At 33.3% G+C, this 23,422-nt stretch overlaps 1 protein-coding gene across 4 annotated transcripts in view; it reads right to left on the bottom strand.

Annotated features, from left to right (window-relative positions):
• Positions 1–23,422, bottom strand: part of PJA2 (praja ring finger ubiquitin ligase 2) — a 63,477-nt gene that overhangs the window by 24,512 nt on the left and 15,543 nt on the right. For 2 of the 4 annotated variants that reach the window (XM_081133208.1, XM_081133209.1), the window contains exons 1-4: positions 18,687–18,805; positions 17,195–17,395; positions 14,443–15,499; positions 4,820–4,999 (exon numbers count right to left, since the gene is read on the bottom strand). In XM_081133208.1, the coding sequence (XP_080989334.1) occupies positions 4,820–4,999; positions 14,443–15,499; positions 17,195–17,395; positions 18,687–18,726 (1,478 nt within the window). In that variant the 5' untranslated portion in view covers positions 18,727–18,805. Of the gene's footprint in view, positions 1–4,819; positions 5,000–14,442; positions 15,500–17,194; positions 17,396–18,686; positions 18,811–23,422 lie in introns of those variants that run through there. The other 2 variants (XM_081133210.1, XM_081133211.1) reach the window with 2 other exon arrangements.

Here is a 23,422-nt window from a genome sequence, read left to right as displayed (position 1 = left end):
TGGTATTAGGCTTCTACTGGCCTTATTAGACTAATTTGGAGAAATAGGTCTTTTTTCCTATTCTTTTGAAGACTAGAGTGACATGATCCTTAAAAGTTTAGTTTAAGAGAATTCAGCTCTAAAACCATCTGGATCAGTTGTTTTTCTCCGTGGGAAGATTTTAAACCATTGATTACCAACCTATAGTAGTTACAGTATTATTCAGGTTTCGTATTTCTTCCTGAGTGTGCTTCGATGAATTCTATTTTTCTAGAAATTTGTAAATTTCTTCTAAGTTTTCAAATTTACAGCTAAAAAGTTTACAGTACTTTTTAATATTCAGTCTTTATTGTATTTGCCACTGTATCCACTTATTTATTTCAGTCTTATTTATTTATACCTTGTCTTTGATTTCTTGTTCACTACCCAAATGGATTGTCTTATCTTTCTTAATCTTTCAAAGTTTCAACTTCTGACTTCCTTTAATCCCTGCTTTTGTCTTTCCTAATTCTAATTCTTATCTCCTTTTCTTTGTTTATTATAACATTCCTTTTCTATTTTAAGTTAAATGCACAGCTCTGTTTTCAGCTTTTCTTACATAAGTATTTTTAAAATTTTCCTTTAAATACCAACTGCATTTCATCCTACAAATTTTGATTGGTGGTATTTTCATTATCATCGACTTGTGAACATTTAAAATTTCTATTTTTTCTTCTTTGTCCTACTGGTTCTTTAAAAGGATGGATAACTTAAAATGCATAGGGTTTTCAAAAATTATATTTTTTGTTATTTACTTCTAAGTTAACAGCATTGTGGTCAGAAAATAGTGTGCAGGATAATGATTCTTTGAAATGTGTTAATCTGTGCTTTGTAACCTAGTACACGTTCAGTTTTTGTATGTTTGTGTATTCCAAAGGATGCAGTGTTCATAAACCATGCTTAAATGAGTCGTTAAAATCTACTAAAGATAGAGGAATTTTTTATATCCATGAATTATTAGTAATTGAGAAACGTATTTAAAAATTTCCCAATATGACAGTAAATTTGTCAATATTCTTTAGTTTGGTCAAATTTTGATTTAGATATTTGAGTCTATTTTATTAGGTGCATTCAAATTTAAAACTGCTACATTTAATGATAAAGTGGACTTATTATATAATGACCTTCACTCTCCTCAATGATGTTTGTAGGCCTTAGATAATAGATAAGTAGCCTTGTCTGAAGCCTACTTTGCTAATGTTAATATAACTGTTCCATTTTCTTTTAGTATTTGCCTGAAATATCATTTTCTACCCTTTTATTTTCTTTCTTTTTGTTTACTTATGTTTTGTGTGTCTTCTGTAAGCAGCATTTAACTTCAAGAAATTCAACTGACCTGAAACTGTCCTTCATCAGCAAGATGAGGCAATTTATATTTATTACAGGACTTGTTCCTATATCCAACATTTTTCATCTCTATTTTTCTTCCATTTTTATGCCTTTTTCTTCCTTTCTTTACTTTTATTTGAATTGACTTTAAGTATTCTTTTTCCACATCTTGATTCTTTTTTCCTCCTCTACAGGCTTCCAGTACATATATTCTGTATTTACTCTTATAGTGGTTATCCTTGAAATTTTACCATATAAATTTAACTTATGTCAAAAGTTAACTTTCAACCCTCTTCCAAACAATACATTTCAACTCTGATCTTCCCCTTGTCAACTTAACTATTATTGCTATCCAGTGTTTTAGTTCTGTACTTCTCACCTCCCACTTTCATTTTTAAACAAATTAGTGGGTTTTATTATTGTAGGATATCAATGCAAGTAACTGATGACTTACAAATGTGTTTTTGTTTATACTCATATAATCTCTATATTTAACTACAATCCAGGACATTTTCCTTAAACTTGACAGTTAAGTATCCAGGTGTCTACATGCCATCTAAATGGCATGTCTGTCCAAACAGCACTTAAAATTTCTAAAGAGTTCCTACTTTGCCCAGCTGGTGTGGCTCAGTGGTTGAGCATCGACCTATGACCCAGGAGCTCTCGGTTCGATATCCAATCAGGGCACATGCCCAGGCTGTGGGCTCAACCCCCAGCAGGGGTCGTGCAGGAGGCAGTCTATCACTGACTTTCTCATTGATGTTTCTATCTCTCCCTTTCCCTTCCTCTGAAATCAATAAAAACATATTTAAATTAAAAAAAAAAAAAAAGAGTTCCTACTTCCCATTTCTCTTCCCAGGCTTCTCCATCTCAGTCACCCAATGCTCAAACCAAAACACCCAGGCGTAACTGACTGATTCCTTCTTCTCCTTCATCTTACACCTAGTTCATCCTTTTATAACTCGAAAATATTCTCTAACCTCTTTGCTTTTCTTAATCCTCACTATCATCCCCTAGTCCTAAACCAAACTCATCCCTTCCTTTTTAACTTTAATCCATTTCCAATTCAATCTCCATAAAACAGCTAGTGATCTTTTTAAAATGTGTGTCAGATCAATGACTTCATCAGTTAAAATCTCACTGATTTCTAAGTAAATTCCAGACACTGTATGTCCTGCACAGTCTGGTTCCTGCCCACTTCATCATCTTCACTTCAGCCCCACTACCATCATACATGCAAAGGCCTTTTCTTTTCTTTTTTTAAAATCCTCACCCGGAGATATTTTCTCTATTGCTTTCTGAGAAAGTGGAAGGGAGAGAGAGAGAAAACATCGATGTGAGAGAGACACATCGATTGGTTGTCTCCCACAACATGCCCCAGCACCTCAACCAGGGCTGGGATTGAGCCTGCAACAGAAGTACTTGCCCTTGGCCGGAATCCAACCTAGGGCCCTTTAGTCCGTGGGCCAACGCTCTAACCACTGAGCCAAACCGGCTAGGGCAGCCCTTTTCAATATCTCTGCTCTGACCTTTGCTTTTGCCTAGAAACCTCTTCCTCAACTGCTAATTCTCATCTTTCAGATCCCAGCTCAGAAGTCAATTCCTAAGAGAAATCCTCCCTGAATGCTCTAAAAAATGTAGGCCCCTATCAGTTACTTTCTATCAAATTAGTATTTTATTCCCTTCACAGTAATCATCACAGTTTGTCACTTAACATGTTTGTATCTTGTTTGTTATGTTTCTCCCACCATAATGTGAGCTTCACAAGGAAATCTTATTTGTCTTGTTGCCTGATATAATCCCAGGATCCAGCACAATACCTGGTACATATTAAATGCTCAATAAATATCTGCTCAATGAATAGATAATTACTACCACAAATTACATATGAAACAGTTAATAATATTTAGTAAACTAAGTAATGGTGATTAAAGATGATAGCATAAAATCACGAAGAGCAGAAAACTCCACCTCAACCTACCACTGTCAAACCAATTATATTTGTAAATTTCTTTCTTTACAGATTTTCTAGTATGTTTTATTCCCAGATTTTCTGACGGAATTAATCTCAAGATGGAAATTTATACCTTTTGCAAAATACAAATTTTAATATTAGTCCAAGCTGAAAGATTTTTCCTAAGAAAACATATGCACCAAAATAGGTCCCATGAGAGACTAAATATTAAAACCAACTAATTATAGTAGAAAAAATTTAAAATTATCACAAAGATACTCCATCACAAATACTAACAACATTTAAAGGAATAAATAGTGATTTAAACAAGAAACTATTTAAACAACTTTAAAGCAATAAATAAGTTATTTAAAGGAATAAAAAACCTATTTAAACACCAAAGGATTCAAAAAGAAAAATAGGAAACACAATCTTTTAGCAAAGCGAGTATCAAACTGTTATCAAGACGAAAAACTAGAGACAATTCACACAATGGGTCTCAATATTAAAATCCTATGTAAAATATTAGCAAACAGAATCCAGCAGCTCAGAATAAACCATGACTATGTGATCACGCTGAGTTTATTTCAAGAAGCAAGGGCAACTAAATTTTAAGTAATATTGTAAAAGAATTATTCCTCATGATCATTAGGTCAAAAGTGGAAAATCTTTCTGATAATTTCCACTGATACTAAAAAGACTTTAATTAGCAAACATTCTTGCTAGAAATCTAAAAAATAGTAACGGGGTTATTTCCTTAGTGCGATTAAAAAAAATGTGTGTTTGTGTGTGAAACCAACCTAAAAGCCAGAATCATTCTTATTGTGGAAATACTAGAGCAAGTGTTGGTAAACTATGGCTCATAGGTTATTTCTAGCCCGTCACTGGTTTATATAAATAAAATCTTGTTGCAAGAGAGCTACACCCATTCATTTACATATTGTCTATGGCTACTTTTACACTACAATGGTAGAGTTGAAAATATTTACTATCTGACCCTTCACAGTGCAAATTTGACAACCCCTGTAATAAAGCACTCCCATTAAAGTTAGAAAAACATAAAAATGTTTACCATCAAGCACTGATTTTTGGAGGTATCATCTAATGCAATCAGACATTCAACTAACGTTCAACTTTTGCAACTACCACCATTTCTATCACTGACTCCCTCTGAGACTGCCCCTTCTCCCTTGTCATTATATCCACCATATAGCAATGGCAGCTCTAATTCACTCAAACCTAACTCAACCAAAGTGATTTTTTAAATGACCAAGTTTTCTGTAATAAAGCAAAATGGAAACACATACTGTATTTTAATAGAAGATACTGAAATTACCTGTATTTTCAATTTGACTATTCTTTGTAACACATCAAAACCATAATGAAAAAATCAATAGGACCTACTAGTCCTACACAGGGCTTGTAAATGCAATTAACAGCATACCCAATATTTTAATGTGATGTACAGCACTCTTGTACAATGCACGTAGAAATAATAAATCTCACTGTTAAACATACCCTTCCTGAAGAGATAAATGGTTTTCTTCAGGACCACTGCTATCACTGTGTAGTTCAGGTTCATTTTCATCCTTTCCTGGTAGAGTCTCCCAGCTTTCATCACTTGAGGACTGATCTTTTTCTGTACCAGAAAATCGATGAGGCAAAGAAGCAGACCATTCTCCATCACTGCATTCTGAACTGCAAATTTAGAACAGAAATAAAATAAACTGTCATTATATGTGCATTTATTGTTTGGAGTGTTAACAGGCACATGGTATAGAATGGACTACTGATGCCACACATGCTTCATCAGGTGCCAATTTTTAAAATATTTTTTAAATGAATAAATAAATATATTCAGCAGAATGTAACTTTTTTTTTAATCCTCACCAGAGGAGACATAGACATCAATGTGAGAAAGAAACATTGACGAGGTGCCTTACAGATTGAACCTACAACCTACATATGACCTGGAATCAGACCAGCAACCTTTTGGTGCACAGGACAATGCTCTTAGATATAGGTTCTTCATATTTTAGACATGTTTCTAAGTAAAAATTTAAACATAACTTGGTAATTATAAATTTATTATTCACCTGGCCTGACTTAAAACAATTTTCTAATTACATAATTACAAACTGATGAAATATCTTCTATGAATAAATTCCTACTATTGCCATGTTTTAAAAGCTTAACTATTTTTTCCTTCCTTTTTCACAGACTTTAAAATGAAGATACATTCAAATTCGTATAAAGTAGCACTGACAAATCTTTAGTGAAGTTCTTTGGTAGGACTGTGAACACAAAATATATTTCAATTCAAGAGAATACTTAGGTAAGAAACCAAAACATATGATAAAGGGTTAATAAAGAACCTCAGAAAATTACTTTTTATTATATTTAACTTTGGTTAACTTGGTTACATTTAACTATTCTTAAAGCACCAGTCATACTACCAAGGCAAAAATATTACTTAAACAATGTTAATAATAAATCTTAAATGCCCCTTCTGACCATCTCAACCATTCTGGTCAAGAATCCCTTAAAGATTTCCTTTTTGTGTACTGAATTTTGAGAAGCCAAAAAAAATAACAAATTTTAGTTTATGTTTTTGAAAGGAAGTGATAATTAGTAAGAAATTGTCTTTTATGATGACAACATATTATTAATATCTAAACTAGTTAGTGAGTTCTTCCTTCTATAGGTAGATGCACCCAAGAGATCAAAATTCTAACAAAGAGCAGCACTAAGCTGAGCTCTGAGAAACTAGAAGTAAAAAAGTAAAATGAACATCCAATTTTCAATAAACGATGGGCAGCAGGGCACAGGCATCCTGGAGAAGGAATGCAATGGAGCTCTGGGATAGCAAATAAAAGACAATAAAATGCCTATAAAATTTTCTGTGACCCAAAGAATCATCTAAGATCAAGTAAGTCATCTCTAGGCTTGCATCAGTGTCAAAATCTACCAAGAAATAGATTTATAAGGAGCTTACTGGGCTGTTAAGGATCCTTGAGTATGAAGCTTCTCAAATTCAAAGCTAAATTACCACCTCCAAATCTGAGAATTTTAGGTAAGATTTCTAAATTAATTTGTGGCAATTTTTTACATACTAAAGAAAACCTCATGTTTTAGACATTTCACTCAGAGTATGATACTGTTCAGAAAGTAAACACATGAAACTTCTGAACTTTCCTAGATTAACTTTTCTATTAATTAATAAAGTAATTCATATACTATCTACAAATTTTAATACAAAAAGAATGTCTGTCATCAACATATTTAAGAAGCCTATGTGAAGGATTGGCAAACCACAGCTTTTGGGCCAAATCTGGCTTTGCTGCCTGTTAAAAAATGGTCTGTGAGCTAAAAATGGTTTTTTACATGTATATCTTTGATTTTTGTCTCTTAATCAACAAACCCTAAAATATTTACTATTTGGCCTTCAAGAAAAAGTCTGTGGACCCTTAGCCTGTATCATTATACTCATTATACACAACCCTTCCCTCTAAGTAGATAATTTTAAAACATCTATCCCCAGCCCTGACCACCATACTAAGCTTTCATAATCACTAACTGCCCTCTAATCAATTTAGATTTCACACTTCTTTTTCAAGTTATGTTTTAAAAACAAAATCCATCTGCCAGATAAGTCCCTTTCTTCATTTTCTAAATGCTAATGGTATTACTCTGCTTTTATGCTAGAAAACACTTATTTTGGACTCTTAACAAACTCCCCATGTTTAACTTTCCATTCTTTCTAACTTTCCATTCTTTCTGTACAATGGCTCTTATATCCTAGCTCCTTTCCCCCCATTTCTCAAAACAAACAAACAAACAAACAAAAACAAAACCCCTAAAAACCAAAAAACCTTGTTCAAGTGCTTTTCTCTAAACCTAGTCAATTATTAATTTATGTCCCTAAATTTAATCCACTCTCAACTCACTTAAAAAAATGCAACCTAAATATCACTGTCACTTCCATTTATATCAAATAGTAAATTTATAATTACTCCAAAAACCTTTAAGAGTTTTTTCCTAAAGCAGTATTTCACAAATTAAGCCATTTGCCTCACATTTTTTGCTACAGTTGTACATTAATACTGTCTTAAGATACAGTACTAGTTGGGAACATAGGTTCTGAGGTCAACTTGTCTGGATTTGAATCCACCACTTATTAGCTATGAAAAAGTTACTTAACCTCTCTGTGCCTCTATCACTTCACATATCAGGTAAGTCTAATAGCTCAATGAGTTCATGTGAGGAGTAAATGAGTTAATATATACAAAACATTCTAATAGTGTTTGGTAAATAATAAGCCATCAAAAACAGTTAGCAAATCATTTTTTAAGAACATTTTTTTACTCAAATACATTTAGTTACCTCCTAAGCAATATCCATAAAATTTCAAATTTTATGAGTTAGCTATATTTTTTATTCCCATTAAGACAAATATAATGATAAAAATTAGTAATACTTATCTGTGTACCACTTAATATATTTGACTCACTTTGGAAAATTATGGCCTATAGAAAAAAAGTTTAAACTTTGAATGGCATGATTTACTACACTCTGATCCCAGTTACTAGTACATTCTTACATCCAACTCTTTTGTTACATGAATGCTCTTTATTTCAAATACTGTTCCGGAAGTGTGAACTTTCGCCATAACCATTTCTCCCACCAACAAGAATGTCTTCACAATCACTTCACTTTTTTTCTCTTTCAGGCTCAGATCATTCCTTCAAGACCCTCTCCTATAGAATTGTTTCTTTTGTTTTTCAGTTAATTAATTGAAATCTTGTTTAGTCAGTCAAACTCACTAAAGCACAGGTGCCTCTTTAACAATGCATTTAAAGGTACTTTTCATAAGTATCAAATCACAGTTTCTTTAATAATGACCAGAAAAGTGTCTGAGGAGATCAGCCTGAATAGTGGAGTACTTGTAAAAGCTCTTTGAAATTAATTAAGACTGTGCAATTGCCTGGTTTTAAATAGGGAACTTTTGGTGTTATTAGTTTATTTGAAAAGGGCCAAAAATTAATCCTCTTTAAAGTATGTTCCAGAAATTAATACATATTTGTGATATAGTGACAGAAAGTAATATATGAACAATTTCCTATTAATATTTCATTCTGAACATTATTTATCTATGACAAGTTTCAAACTTAATGTCTATTACTGATTTAAAAGTCCAAACTGGCTCAGAGGGCTAGTCAGAGGACACTATATGCAACTATGATTAAGATTTTTTACTATAAAAAACCCCCAGAAAACAAAGAACCTACCACAGGCAATTTCCTTACTGAAGAAACAAGATACTGTATTTATATATTTTACATCAGGTGAAAGTTCCATTGATGACAGCCTCTTTTTCACCCCTGGCAGTGGAATGCCACATTGCTAAGAGTAAGCTTTGAAGTCAGACAGATCTGGGTTAGGAACATGGCTTGGTATTTACTAGCAATGCAAGCCCAGGCATTTAACTTCCCTAAACTCACTTTTCCTCATATGTAAAATGAGAATATTACTATTTACTTTTCAGGGCTATAGTAATATTTAAATGAATGCTGCAGATAAAATGTTTAGCACAATTTTTGGAAAAGGGTAAACAATTAATAAAGGTGGCAGTTACTTCATTATATAAGCTGTCTGCTTAGAGCTGTCATTTCGATTTCCTACCAGCACACCACCATTATCCTCTTTAATCTACCAAAGAAAATCTACATCCTCTGGTTTGTTTTACTAAATGGCAATATCAGCCACCTGGTTATCCAATTATCTTTAGTTTTACTCTCTTTACACCAGAGGTCAGTAAATTCTGCCCTGGCCCATGAGCGAAATCTAGCCACCTGTCCATTTTTTTATGAGCTGGAAGCTAAGAAATATGGTTTTTTGCATTTTAAAATTGTTATATAAGTGCCTACACAAGATCCTCGCTTTTATCTTTTGGTCCACAAAGCCTAAAATATTTACTATCTGGTCACCTTTTTAAAAAGTATGTCAACCCTGGGGGGTCTGGAGGAGACATAGGTCAATGGAAGAGAAACTGAGGAGCAGGAAAGGGTGAGCAAACAGCTCAGTAGCAGCACTGTAGTCAAAGAAAATGAATAGTGAGAAAAGTCACCTGGCTGTGGAAGTTAGGAGGTCATTGTTAACGTGAAAGAATAGACAAATAATACTGAGAATTATATTTGGAGGTGTTTAAGAAGAGTGGATAGAAGGAAGAGAAGCTGTGGGTATGGAACATTTATTCTGAAAATTCCGCAATGAAAGAGAAAACAAACAGGCAAGTAGATAATAGAAGGAACAAGATCAAGTGAAGGTTTCCACCAGACTGTGAAAAATTGGAGAATGCGAGGTAGAGGGGAGCAACCTGGGAATAAGGATAATAGATAAGGTGTCAGATGTGACTGTAGGCACAGAATGAGAAAAGTTACCTCTCTTCACTGAAAAAACTGAAAATAAATACTGAGATACTCTAACATGGAGAAGAGAAAAACAAGAAAGTTCACGTTTAACTACTTCAGTATCTCCAGGAAAGCAGGAGTGCAAGTCATCTACTAAGAGTGACAGAAGTGTATGAAATTAAAAGCAAAAAGAGAAAGAATTTAAAAATAAGTTTTCAAGGACAGTAAGCAACAGAACAAATAAGATACAACATAATTGTGGATTAGGGGACCATTTGTTCTTGACTAGAAAAGCACATGAGGTAAATATTTTAAATTCTCAAAGTAAAAAATAAATTAGGTACCACTTTAATTTTCATATGCTCTATTATTGTCTCCCATTAGCATTTAGAGCTATATTCAAAAGGAGACAACTATAACTTATTAGAATGCTACATTCTTTACACATTCAATTGTGAACCAAAAATACTTTTTTCACATATGTAATGAAATTATGTGTGATTTCTAGACAAATAATTTATGTACAAATCCTAACTAGAAATAAGATCGAGAAGTAAAATCAGCCAAAAAAGCAACCCTCTTCTTTACTAAATCCCTCAAGGAACTGGTTGGTTTGTCTTTTCTAGCATTCATCACATGCATAAATAATCAACTACAAAGGAGACTAGGGAAAAGTGAAAGATTAGATAATTTTGTCACCTGACTAGAAGATCAAAAAAAGTTTTTATTTTTATTGAAAATACTCTGGATGGCCTGGCCGGGCGTGGCTCAGCGGTTGAGCGTCGACCTGGGATCCAGGCGATCCGGGTTCGATTCCCAGTCAGGGCACATGCCCAGGTTGTGGGCTCGATCAATGACTCTCTCATCATTGATGTTTCTATCTCTCTCTCTCCCTCTCCTTTCCTCTCTCTGAAATCAATAAAGACATATTTTTTAAAAAAAAAGACAATACTCTGGATGGAAATTGTGTTAAAACATATAATTATTTTCATTTTCAAAGACAGTATATGGAACACAGTCTAAGCAGCCTAGGATATTTCACCACTGTTCACATTTAACTATGTTGTAATACAGTGATACAAAGGGAACTTATTGAAATATACAAGCCTGCTTAATTTAGAAAATAAGGCCCAGATGGTGTCCTTTTAAAATTGTACCTGCTTTTTACAACTTTCTGTTTCTTTTCCTTAATATCTAAGTATTATAATCTGTAACTTGCTAGCATGCCTGAAGAACAAAGCTGTTTATCCCTAATTTACTCCTAAACTTCTATGAACTTGGAAACAAGATAAAAAGGTGTGCTAAAATGTTAGAGCATGTGCTTTAAGATCTTTTTCTTGGCTGCTTAGAGATGTTTTATTTGTCAAGATACAGGAAGATCAGAGGAACTCTTTCTTCATGACCTTCACCTAACATATATAGAAGAGGAAAGGAGCTTAATTTAGTCTCATGATAATTATCTGTACGTCCTGTCTTCCTCATAAGGTTGGTGAACACCAAGAAACAGGGACCATTATTATATGCATTTAGAGTACCCAGAACAAAGTCTGACACTTAGGAGGATTTCAAGAAATCTTTTTTGAATAAATCAAATAGAAATCAACTAAATGGCTAATACTCTTTTAATTCTCCCAATATCAACAACAAAAAAAGCTGTCCCAACATTTTATCTTAGGTATGTTTTTTTTTACCTTTTAAGCAAGTTTAAGGCCTAGAGAGAAAAATTGTGAAAGAAACCTCAAGTGCTATAAGGAATGGTTAGGAGACGGCATGCCTCTCTTCAGAACAGTTAGGCCCAGGGTTAAATAAAATGTGCTGGCATGGCTGAAAGGTCCTTTTAAACTCAAGATCTTGTCCTCAACAGTTATTAAAGTTCTCAGAGTGTATTTCAAAAGAGCAGGATATTAACCTTAGCTCTTTGGTCTAATTCCAAGTCTGGTAATTATATGCTGCCTATTAAAATTCCCCTTGCAGCTCTAATTTAATAAGGTGGTGCTCAGTTCCTGTCAAACAGCTTAGAGCAATGCTACCAACCACAATGCTTTTCCCATAGAGTGTAATGTTTCAGATGTGATTAAGTGATCATTTAGAATTTTTCAGCAAAGAAAAGGATCATGCATTCATTAAAATACTTTTCCATTTATAAAGTATATATATACACTATACATTTCTAAAGTGCCCCAAATTCCTGTATCTACATATGTCACAGTAAAGTTTAGTTAAGTTCTTGATAAGGGAGTTCAATTTGTAACTATTATAATACAAACATAACAAAATATTTTTCAAGTACATCATCTTTAAGTTTTACAAAGCAGTGAAAACTCAACAAAAAAATCTTATAGATTCAAAGCAGAAGCTATTTGTACTTTCCTTCTCAAAATACTTATGGTAGAGCCATTGTGTTTCCCCATTTCTCCAACCTACTAATATTTATTGAGCAGGACTACAGTAAAACATCAGATAGATGAACAACTGGCAAAATGAAACTAAACAGGAGTTACAACTATTAAATTTCAACCTTGATCTGCCACCATATTAAAAGGCATATGGCAACTGTGATCCTTTGCAGGGAGTAAGAGCAGATGAACTGGAAACAGTAAGACAGAAACAGAATTTTACTCCTTAAAATTGTAGTGACTATTGAAATGAGATCCTAAAACATATCTTAAGACTTACAGATGCAAATATAAGTGGAATCCTAGGTAGAAACGCTTTCCTTGAGAATTTATTCTGTGATGAGTCTTGAAAAAAAATCCTAAGTGTTTCTGGCATTTCAACGTGTTTTTAAAAATGCCCCAAAATTACTCTGATCTTTCAAAGCACACCCAACTACAGGTTCTGTAAATAAATATATTACCAAAAAGTTGAAAAAAATAAGTTTCTATTAATTATAAGTACTTTTCTCATCTGTATATTCTGTTTGTAAAAAATCTATCACTGTTCAGAATGACATTTCACTTAAGGAAAAAAATTATAAATAAGTATGCTAACACAACACCCTATAACCATTTAAAAAATCCAGTTATTCTAAGCAAAGAAAACACTTCTATTCACAAAAAGAATCAATTTAAAAACCAAGAGTCAAGAAAACTACCTTTTCTCTTTAGGTTGGCAAACAGTATAAAAATTTCAACTTCATTAGATGACATTAGGCCTGATTATTAAAAGCAAACAAGAGGTTTTTATTTTTGATTAGTGTGTCTACAATGGAGATAGCAGAGCCAAATTAAATGATAAGGCTGTAAGTTGATTTATTTTTTAATAGTAACTTAGGGGTAAATAGAATTAACAATCCAATACAAAAATCTTAGGGATAAGTATGTTTTGGAATTTAGATTTTTTCCCCCCTGAGATTTAGAAACATTACCTAACAATTCCCAGTGGGGTCTAAGCCAGCACCCAGTAATCAAGCACTCATATTACTGCAACAAAATTTATAAATGCTTGAAAAAAAGGCCTCATCTTAGTTCAGACACAGATCTGCCACCAAGTAAGTTAACATCAAGTCAGGTTTTGCTGCCAATATCCATTTTTAGAAGTTTGTGGGTTTTGGGTAAAAGATTGTGGACCTAAACTGGAAAAATAGAAATAAGTCAGGCAAAAGTTCTTAACTACGTTTACCCTTACCTTAAAAAACAGTAGGTTTCAAAAATATTATCTGCTAATACTTAAAGTTTACAAACTTCCATGACAGTAGAGGAATTATATCTCAATTACTTCTACAAGTTAGTTAATTCATATATCCAAAGAAAATAACATATATTTTATTAATTTTATAATATGAAATAAAATACATAAAATGCATTCATATTCTAAAGGATATATGTCTTCCTTTGTAGCACTTTCTAGTTAAAAAAATATTATTTCCATAAATTGTATTGTAATTGAGCATAGTTGGATTTACAGCTAACTTAAAAGGACACTTGGACTCTGGAATAATAAAACGTAAGCAGTTAGACAAAGAAATTCTCCATTTCTCTCCTCTTTCTATTGTCTTACAGTTTGGGGATAAAGAAAACTATGCAGCAGGGATCAGAATGCTTATTATAAGAAAAGTTATGTGTTCTCCTGAAAACAGTAAATTGTAGTGGTGAAGAACCAAGTCTGGAGTTAGGCAGTAAGTAGATACTAAAATTCCAGCTCTACCGCTTACTAGCTTTGTGACCTTAGGAAGTTAATTCTCTTGTGCCTTAGTTTCCTCATTCACAAATGGGGGAAATAATAGTATGAACCACATAGACTTGTTAATGAAAATTAAATGCTAAATAAAAGTAGGAAATAAACTTAGTGATAGGAAGAACAAAGAAATGGGTGTATTAATAAATATTGGCAAAGTTAACGCAATATTATCAATCAAAATTTCCTGTGGTTTTAATTACCTTTAAAACCCAGACTGGCTTGGCATAGAATTTTTTAAAATACAATAAATGTTTACCTTGCATTTCATTAACTGAAATACAAAGAATTAAAATAATTAGTATCTATTCTTTTGTAATCATTATCATCACATGGTTATAATTTCTATACACTCCTGAAACACCTCACAAAGAAAGTTTCTGTAAAAAATTAACCACTAATTTGCATGTATGGTTAGCACTTGGTAAATGAGAATATTTGATAAATTAAAATATCCAATACTCTGACTACGTCAGAGAGCCCAGCCATCAAACATCATGGTACTATACACTCTGCTCACTACATAATATGGCAAAGTATTGAATAAAACCTTACCTATCTTCATCTTTGTCATACAGTTGGTAATAATCGCCACAGCCATTCCAGAACGTGTTATTCACAACTTCTTGCCTTCTTGCTATGGCTCCACTTTCTGATGTTATTTGGTTATTTTCTGTTTCACTCTGTGTAACTCTTGCGAAAGGTAGATCCAAGAACATACAGTCATGTCCTCCATCGTAGTCATCACATTTTATCAAGAGGTCATCTGAGCCATTTTCCTCAACTTCTAAAGCCTCCCTCCACCTCTGAACACTTCTTTGTTTAGCCTCATGCCTACTAAGACCTGATTCTTGGTTCACCTGGCTTGAACTTATCAGTTTTCTAACTTTGGGCCTCACTACCTGTTCAGGAGAACTTCCCTGCCTGCTGTCCCTATCCCTGGTATTTTGTTCACTGCAAATATGCCCCAGAGCACAGGCTGAATCTTCAGGTGAATTTTCTCTCTGTCTCTCCTGGCTAGTATTATTTTGTTCTTTCTTTCTAATAACTTCCTCTTTAGAAGAGGACCTCTGAAATTCCTGATTGGTCTGACTGACAAACTCAGTATCACCAGTAGAACTTTTCACTAAAGGCGCTGAATCAAACTCTTCAAACTCATCTCGTATTTCACAGTTAAAAGAGGGAACTGGCGGTGAAAGACCAGTATATGCCTCTACCTCTCCATTTTCCAATTCAAATATTGTATTGCCCAATGCTTCCTGATATCTACCAATTTCCACAACTTCCGCAGAAAGCTGAAGATGGTCATTATCCTCCTCTCTATGTCTGCCATCTGGATCATAAGAGTCAGTATGAATCAATGCAATTCCATTTTGGACACTTGAGGCATTACAAGCTCCCGAAGTATATTCTCCCTCAGAGTGATTATGAAGATTTGTACTGCTTCCTAAGGTCTCCCTGCCTTCCCCACTATGAAGTACTGTAGCAAAGGATGGACTGCTCTCAATGGTCTGATTCAGTGCTGTGTCACAAATGGGAATTTCTGCTTCACTTTTTCCAAATAAAGGATTGTTGGGTAAAGACGACTGTACTTGATCCAATGCACTGGAACCTTCGTACAGAACGAGAGAAAACATTTGGAGGGATTAATTTAGATAAAATTTGATTTAATCATGGCTATTTAAGTAGAAATCATATCATTACCTACTTGAGATTATAAAATAATTTCTCTGACAGGTGCTTCTATGTGCCCTTACTTAACTGGGAGGGCAGAAAGGTTATCCTATGAGTTCATTTATGCCACTGTACTGTGCAGTCACTCAATATCATTTTACTTGTATGTCTTTTGCAGGTTTTTCACCTAAATTCTAACACCTAAAACATTCTGTAAAAGACATTAAAAAGAGGCTAATGAAAGAACAAACAATAAACGGCATAAGTGAAGTCACTGCCCTCCCAGCTGTCAGGGTGTACAATTCAAACTTAACTTCTTTTATTACATACAGGTTAAAAAAAACCCAAAACCTTCAAAAGTACTTATGATAGATATAAGATCAGATTACACATCTAACAGAAATGAGACTCTACTGTGTTTGATGTCATTTCAGAAGATTATAACTCAGTCTCTAGATATATAATATTAGATTTCTACCCCAAAAGTGGACTGTTGTAATATAGCTATAATCAATTAACTTTAGATATGTTACAGCTATGAATGAAAAACAGCGAAAAGTCAATGCTGATCCTCTTTGCCACAGTTTGTCAGAATCTTAACACAAGAGTAAAATCATATCTAATCTATAAATTACTTTAGCATGAGCATCTTTTATCACTACTAATGTAATAATAAAAATGAAGACATGTGAAATTTGTTGGAACAAAAATTTATAAATTATAAATAACTGAAGATTGGTCTTGTCATATGACAAAAAGGCTTCTTTAACAGAATGACCTTAGCTAAGAATTCAGATTCTTATATATAAATGGCAGTAGAAAAAATCAAGAATTATCAAGTTTCTTCAGGACAAGAGGAAGATGACATTCTAGTCCAAAATCATGTATTATAATTCATGTATATCTGCAAAATACTTTTCAAATCACTGAATAATTAAGAAATTTTAATTGACTAAGAGTTACTTGACATTTACATTTTATAAAATGATTTTTTTTAAATCAAATGAGCCAAGCTAAGTTACTTTGAGAGACAAATTTTAAAAAACAAGAACTATTTAAACATAATATGCAGGGAAAAATATACTCAGTTCACACTGAAAAAATGTTTTTTGATTAAAACATGAAGATTTCCTCTGGTTGAAGGATGTGAAAATGTAATCACTGACATGCCAGTGTAGTTATATTTTAATAACTGGCCATATTCTGTTTTCTTCTATATTTAAATATTAATATTAATTCAATAAAAATTTAAATTAAAAATTTCAGAATAAAATTTTTTAAAAAAAAATATAGCTTTATTGATTTCAGAGAGGAAAGGAGAGGGAGAAACAGATAGAAACATCAATGATGAGAGAGTAGTCATTGATTGGCTGCCTCCTGCATGCCCCCGACTGGGGATCGAGCCTGCAACCCGGGCATGTGCCCTGACCGGGAATCGAACCCCGATCACCTGGATCCTAGGTCGATGCCCAACCACTGAGCCACGCCCGGCCGGGCAGAATAGAATTTCTTGATAGAAATGTACAGCATTTTTACGCATAAACACATATAAAAGCCATTCACAATTTCAAATATTACAAGATCAATTTCTACATGCTTATTAATAGTTCTTAAACAATTCCGTGTTCCATACCTAGGGAATTTTCCTTTGGAGCATCATCTAGTTCCAACACTTCATAGTCATCACCAGCTCGACCTAAACTTCTTTCATGCCTTGTCATACAAGGTTTAAAACTGACATACGCATGTCTTCTTCCATATCTCCTGCCTGTGATTGTCTGATATCCTCCTGCTGGTTTGGGCCAGGCAGCCTTGTTGGATTCTTGATCCATTGCTGAAACATAGAGTTAAAAATAAAAGTCGCAGCAATGACCTTCATTTTGGCAACTAGTGGGGGTATTGTTTCAACATATATGCTATTTGCCAAATCATATGCTACTGAACATTAAGTGTACCTCAGTAGTACTATAAAATACTATGTTATCAGAGTTATGTGGCTTCTTTACCCACAGACATATCTTTTAAAGTTTGGTTCCTTTAAGGTATTTTTTTAATAATGTAACCCACCAAAAAATTTTTCATATGCCAAGCTACTATACTGCAAAAGCTCATTAAGGATTGGAAAATGATCCTCCAAATTATCTAAGTAAAGTACCTTACATATAAGTGCTCAATACATATTTGTTGACTGAATTATTAGCACATGATATCATGATGGTTTCAATTACATTAAGAGTGAATACGTTCCTGTGAAAGGTAACAGGTAACTTCTTTAAATGGTATTTATACTACCATAAAAAACCAACTAGACCACAGTAAATGAATCCCAAAGTTAGGGTCAGATAAAATTTTCTAAAAGAAAACAATGATGAGCCAAGTCAAACACATGCTACCCAACTTTTCAGAATTACCAATGGTATACATTATGGTAAGAAAAGCCATCAACAGCTGCATAACTTGAATACTAAGTTCTGATGACTGAGAAACATGTAGTAAACAGTAGCATTTTTTACTAAATAAGACATTATTTTATATATATAAAGTATAAGCTTACTTAGTCAATTTGATTTTACATATACAATGCAGGACCTAAACAAAATTACTATCTCACAGTATATGAAATAGTGAATAAATATGATGGTTGCATATTTTTATTGCATTAAAATAAAAAATATAATTGCTTCCAAGCATAAAAGAAAAACAAACATGTACTTATAAAATACAATAACAAGTATTATGTTACTTAATCCCCTCAACAACCTAATGAGGTAAATACTGTAGTTTATTTTAAAGACCAAGAAGTTAAGGTTAAAATTAAGTACTTAGGTAAGTATGCCCCACAATCCAATAGTATGACTCCAGAACCAGTGCCCTTAACAACAACTCCAAAGAAATAGTCTCCAAAGTGGAAAGCACAATAGAAACCAAGGGGGTGTGAAAAGAAAATATAAAAATTTCTATTTGCACTTATTTTCATATAAAAAATTAGAAATTAAACTTTACAAATATTTAATATATGGATAAAAAATGGCCTTAAGTAAGACTATAATCACGTCATGTATGGTACTGAGATATCTGAAAAGAAAAATATAAAGTCCTCAATGCACAGAAATTGACAGAGACACCTTGCTTACCTGCTGGCTCTTTTTCAGTAAACTGTGACATATATGGAAGTTTTTGTGTGCCTAGTTCAATGGAATTTTGGATGTGACTTAGTTTTTACTCACACAATTAATAAGTTGAAGATTCCTACAAAAAAACCATGGATTAAACAAAGCATTAATACAAGCACAAAACAAAAAAGGCAAAACTAATACTTCTCCTCCTTCTCGTGAAACCTTTGTTAGCTCTATAACAACAAAACCAATCTGATCAGACAAGTTAATCGAAAAACCTCATAACTATGAGAAGGCCAATCTGAAAACAGTTTTACATCTCCTCTTGAAAAATCTTGAAGTATATTTCATCATTAAGATTGACAATAACAACACACATACAATTTATAAGTAAATAAGCAAATATATTTGGAGAAGTGCTGATTGGGGTATGTGATCAAATTATTTGGGACCCTAGTACACTCTGCTATCTTTGTTTCTCCATCAAGTACTATATTGTTCCTTTAGCCCTGGCTTGTTAAAAAAGTTAAACCTAAGAATACAAACTTGGGCTTATCATGATTAATATATAATGCATACAATGTATAATGTATAATGGCTTATGACAATTAAAAATTAATGTGTGTAAATAATGATATACTTATGCTTTACAGTAGTCAATTGATCATTCAGATTATTTTAATCTTATTCTAAATTAGAAAAATCAAAATTTACCATGTAACAAATATAAAAAGACCTGCAATTTTGAAATTAATATACTTATTTACTATTTCAAAAGTTGTCATATTTGCTCTTCTCAAAGTTCAATAAGGAATTAATTTTTAATTTAAACACCTTATTTAAACATTTGAGCTATTGCTAACTGCCTATCATCAACTCAAATTTATTAGATGATAGTTCTACAAATGAATTTAACTATATGCTATCTGTCTAGTCATGGATAGCTATTAACATACCTAAGAGTATACACACATATTTTCCCCATATAAATTAAAAATTTAGCAACAGGTTGCAATCCTCTCTCTGAATTGAGTCATATTGCTAGCAATAGCTAAAGAGTAAAAATATATTTTAAAAATCATACTGGCAAAAATAAAAGCTCATATATATATATATATATATATATATATATATATATATATATATATATATATATATATATATAATATATCTTTATTGATTTCAGAGATAGGAAAGGAGAGGGAAAGACAGAAACATCAATGATGAGAGAGTCATTGATCGAGCCCACAACCCGGGCATGTGCCCTGACCAGGAATCAAACCCTGATCGCCTGGATCCCAGGTCGATGCTCAACCGCTGAGCCACACCCGGCCAGGCTCTAATATTGTTTTAATAAGAAAAATATCTGAAGTAACTTAAATCATCACAGATTCACAGTACATATGTACATGGCAAACTTAAAGGATAACCATGGATTTAAGTTCATGAGTATTTTATCTAAACTCTTTTCTTTGGAATAGGCTTTATCCTGATACATTCCAGGGCACTATTTGCAGTGCAGAGCATACAACAATGAACAAAATGGACAAATATTCCTGCCACCCGAAAGCACTCTATTAGAATGTAGTGATTTTTAAATATGTCCACAAATTCTTTAATACTTCACCCTTCAAAAAAGCAGAGCCTAATTTGCTCCCCTTAAGCGTGAGCTATACTTGTTTCTAATGAAGATAATGTGATAGAATGACAGTGTGTGATCTACAAAATCAGGGCATAAAATGCATTGTGGCTTCCTCCTTGTTTTCTCTCTTGGCTCTCTTTTTCTCAGAGAAGGCAGCTGCTACATCACGAGGTCACTCAATAGTCCTATGGAAAGGTTCATGTGATAAGTAACTGGCAGTTCTTGACGAACTGAGGTCCTCGGACAATAGCCATGTTAATGAACCATCTACGAAGCAGTTTCTTCAGCCACAATCCAGTCAGTCTTCAGATGATTGTACCCAGCCTAAATTTTGAGAGAAACCTTATGAAAGACCTTGAGCCAAAACTACCCAGCCAGGTTGCTCCTGAATTTCTGACCCACCCTAACAATGAGGTTATAAATGTTCTGAGCCGTTAAGTCTATTGCAGCTTAACAAAATATCCTGCACCAGATAACAAATACATATAATGAAAATTACATGTTCTTAGATGCTGGATTTTCATATAGTTCCACCTATTACTAAAACAAAGATTTTCTAATACCATCTCATGAAAGTGTATTTTCTCCCTTTAAAAGCTCTACTTCTGCTCAGCACGCAACCACATCATGTTGTGGTTGACAGTAGCAAAAGGTATTTGACTGGTTTTTTGCTTGTTGGCAATGTCATAACTGCTGCTTAGCACCTATACTCCACCTGTCACCTAGTAGGAACTCATTAAGTAACTACCGAATCAGGGCACTTACTTTTAGAATTTAAATTTAACTGATTCAAATGAAGCTTTACACATATGGAGAGAGAAATGAGTTGAACTTCCAGAAGAAGAGTTTCAACGGAAAGCATGGTTCTATACTCCAGTGACCCATCTGCTGGGAGCCAGAACTCACTTTTTAAAATAAAAAAATGAGGGATAATTGACATATAACATTAGTTTCATGTACATCCATATGATGATTCAGTACTTGCATATGTTGCAAAACAATCACAAATAAATCTAGTTAATATGGTGGTACACAGTTACAAATTATTTTTCCTGTGATAAGAATTTTTAAGACCTATTCTCTCAGCAACTTTCAAATAGGCAATAAAGTATTATTGACTCTAGTCACCATGCTGTACATTATATCTCTATGACTTATTTTATAACTGAAAGTTAGTGCTTTTGACCCTTTTGCCCATTTTGCCTCCCTCTTCTTCCCCACCTCTAGCAACAACCAGTCTGTTCTCTGTATCTATGAGCTTTGTTTTGGATTCCACATACAAGTGAGATCATATGGTATTTGTCTTTGTCTAATTTATTTCACTTAGCATAATGCCCTCAAGGTCCATCCAGGTTGTTGCAGAATATTCTATTATACACACACACACACATATATGGTGTCCCAAAAAAATGTATATATACTTTTTTTCTGATAGTTCAATTGATGTTTCTTTCTTTTCAGATTTAATCCATTGGAATTAATAATTATTCAAAGTGTGTATACATTTTTGGGGACATGATATATATATACATGACCACATTTTTCCCCAGGAAGATCATATTTTGGGGAGGTGGCTTAAAATAATTTCTCTCCTAGTTCTGGAGGCTAAAAGTGAAAAATCAAGGTGTCAGTAGGGCCATGTGCCCCCCAAAGGCTCTAGGGAAGAATCCCTCTGTACTTCTGGTTGGATGCAGGAACCCTTGGCATTCCTTGACTTTATACCACATCTTCTTTATCCATTTATCCATCGATGGACACCACTTAGGCTGTTTCCATGGGGTGGAGTGCACATCTCTTCAAGTTAGTGTTTTCATTTTCTCCAGATAAATACCCCAAAATGGAATTGCTGGGTCATATGGTAATTCTCTTCCTAATTTTCTGAGGAACCTCCATGTTTCCTATAGTGGCTGCACCAAGGGTTCTCTTTTCTCCCACATCTTCTCCAACACTTGTTATTTCTGGACTATTTCATAAAAGCCATTCTAACTGGTGTGAGTTGATATCTCACTGCATTTTCATTTGCATTTCCCTGATGACTAGTAATGTCGAGCATTTTTTCATGTACCTGTTGGCCATCTGTAAGTCTTCTTTGGAAAAATGTCTAGTCATATCCTCTGCCCATTTTCTAATTAGATTTTTTGCTATTGGGTTGTAAAATTCTTTATATGTTTTGGATACTAACCCCTTATCACATACTATATGATTTGCAAAAATTTTTCCAATTCAATAGTAGGTTGCCAAGAAATAACTCACCTTTAAGTGTCCTTTCTAGAATCATATGAATGCATATTTTTAAAAAATTTTATTGAATTTATTGGGGTGACATTGGTTAATAAAAGTGTATCAGTTTCAGGTACCCAAACAAAAAAACATTTTAAAGGGTCTTTTCTAGAAATGGATAAGTTAGTTGAAAAACAATACAATTTGATCCAAATATTTAGAGGGGGAAGTCTTGATTACTCTCCCAAGCCCACTGTAATATTTATTTTATATTCTCCCATATTTAGCTTTACATGTTTCCAAATACCCTAAAAATGTTTCTCAAAATTCCTTTTAAAACAAACTTCTATTATTATTTAGCCTGCATTTCCTTTTAGTAAAAAAATTCTTTTGTCATACAAAATTTTGGTAATTATTATACTGCAGCTATAAACTCAGAAACATAAACTTCATGACAAAATGAGTTTGTGACAATGACAAATGCTATTAGAAAGCTGTTTTGTACATACTGGAACCAATTATACTTTAACTTAACTTATAAATAGTACTTTGTCTTTCTATTTTCAGCTGCTAAGGCTAAGCAAATATTCCAAGAGATTAATATAGTATCTATTTTGAACAACTTAAGCTTGCACTTCAATTATTCTCACTTTTACATATTCTCTTTAATCTACCTCTAGATTTTTCTTATCTTCTATCCACAAGCACAAATGGTTGCTTATACATATACACAACTGCAAAATATTCAAGTAGATCTAACTAGCAGATGTACAATAAATAAGGGCTGAGGTGGTAATATTTCTATACATCACTATAAACATCTGGACACATTACTAAAACTAACTGCAGGAAATCAAGTATTCTACTCAACGACTAGATTTTG

The sequence above is a fragment of the Miniopterus schreibersii genome (genome assembly GCF_964146895.1).
Source record: "Miniopterus schreibersii genome assembly, chromosome: 3".
Lineage (NCBI taxonomy): Eukaryota > Metazoa > Chordata > Mammalia > Chiroptera > Miniopteridae > Miniopterus > Miniopterus schreibersii.
This window is presented reverse-complemented; position numbering and strand designations above follow the sequence as displayed.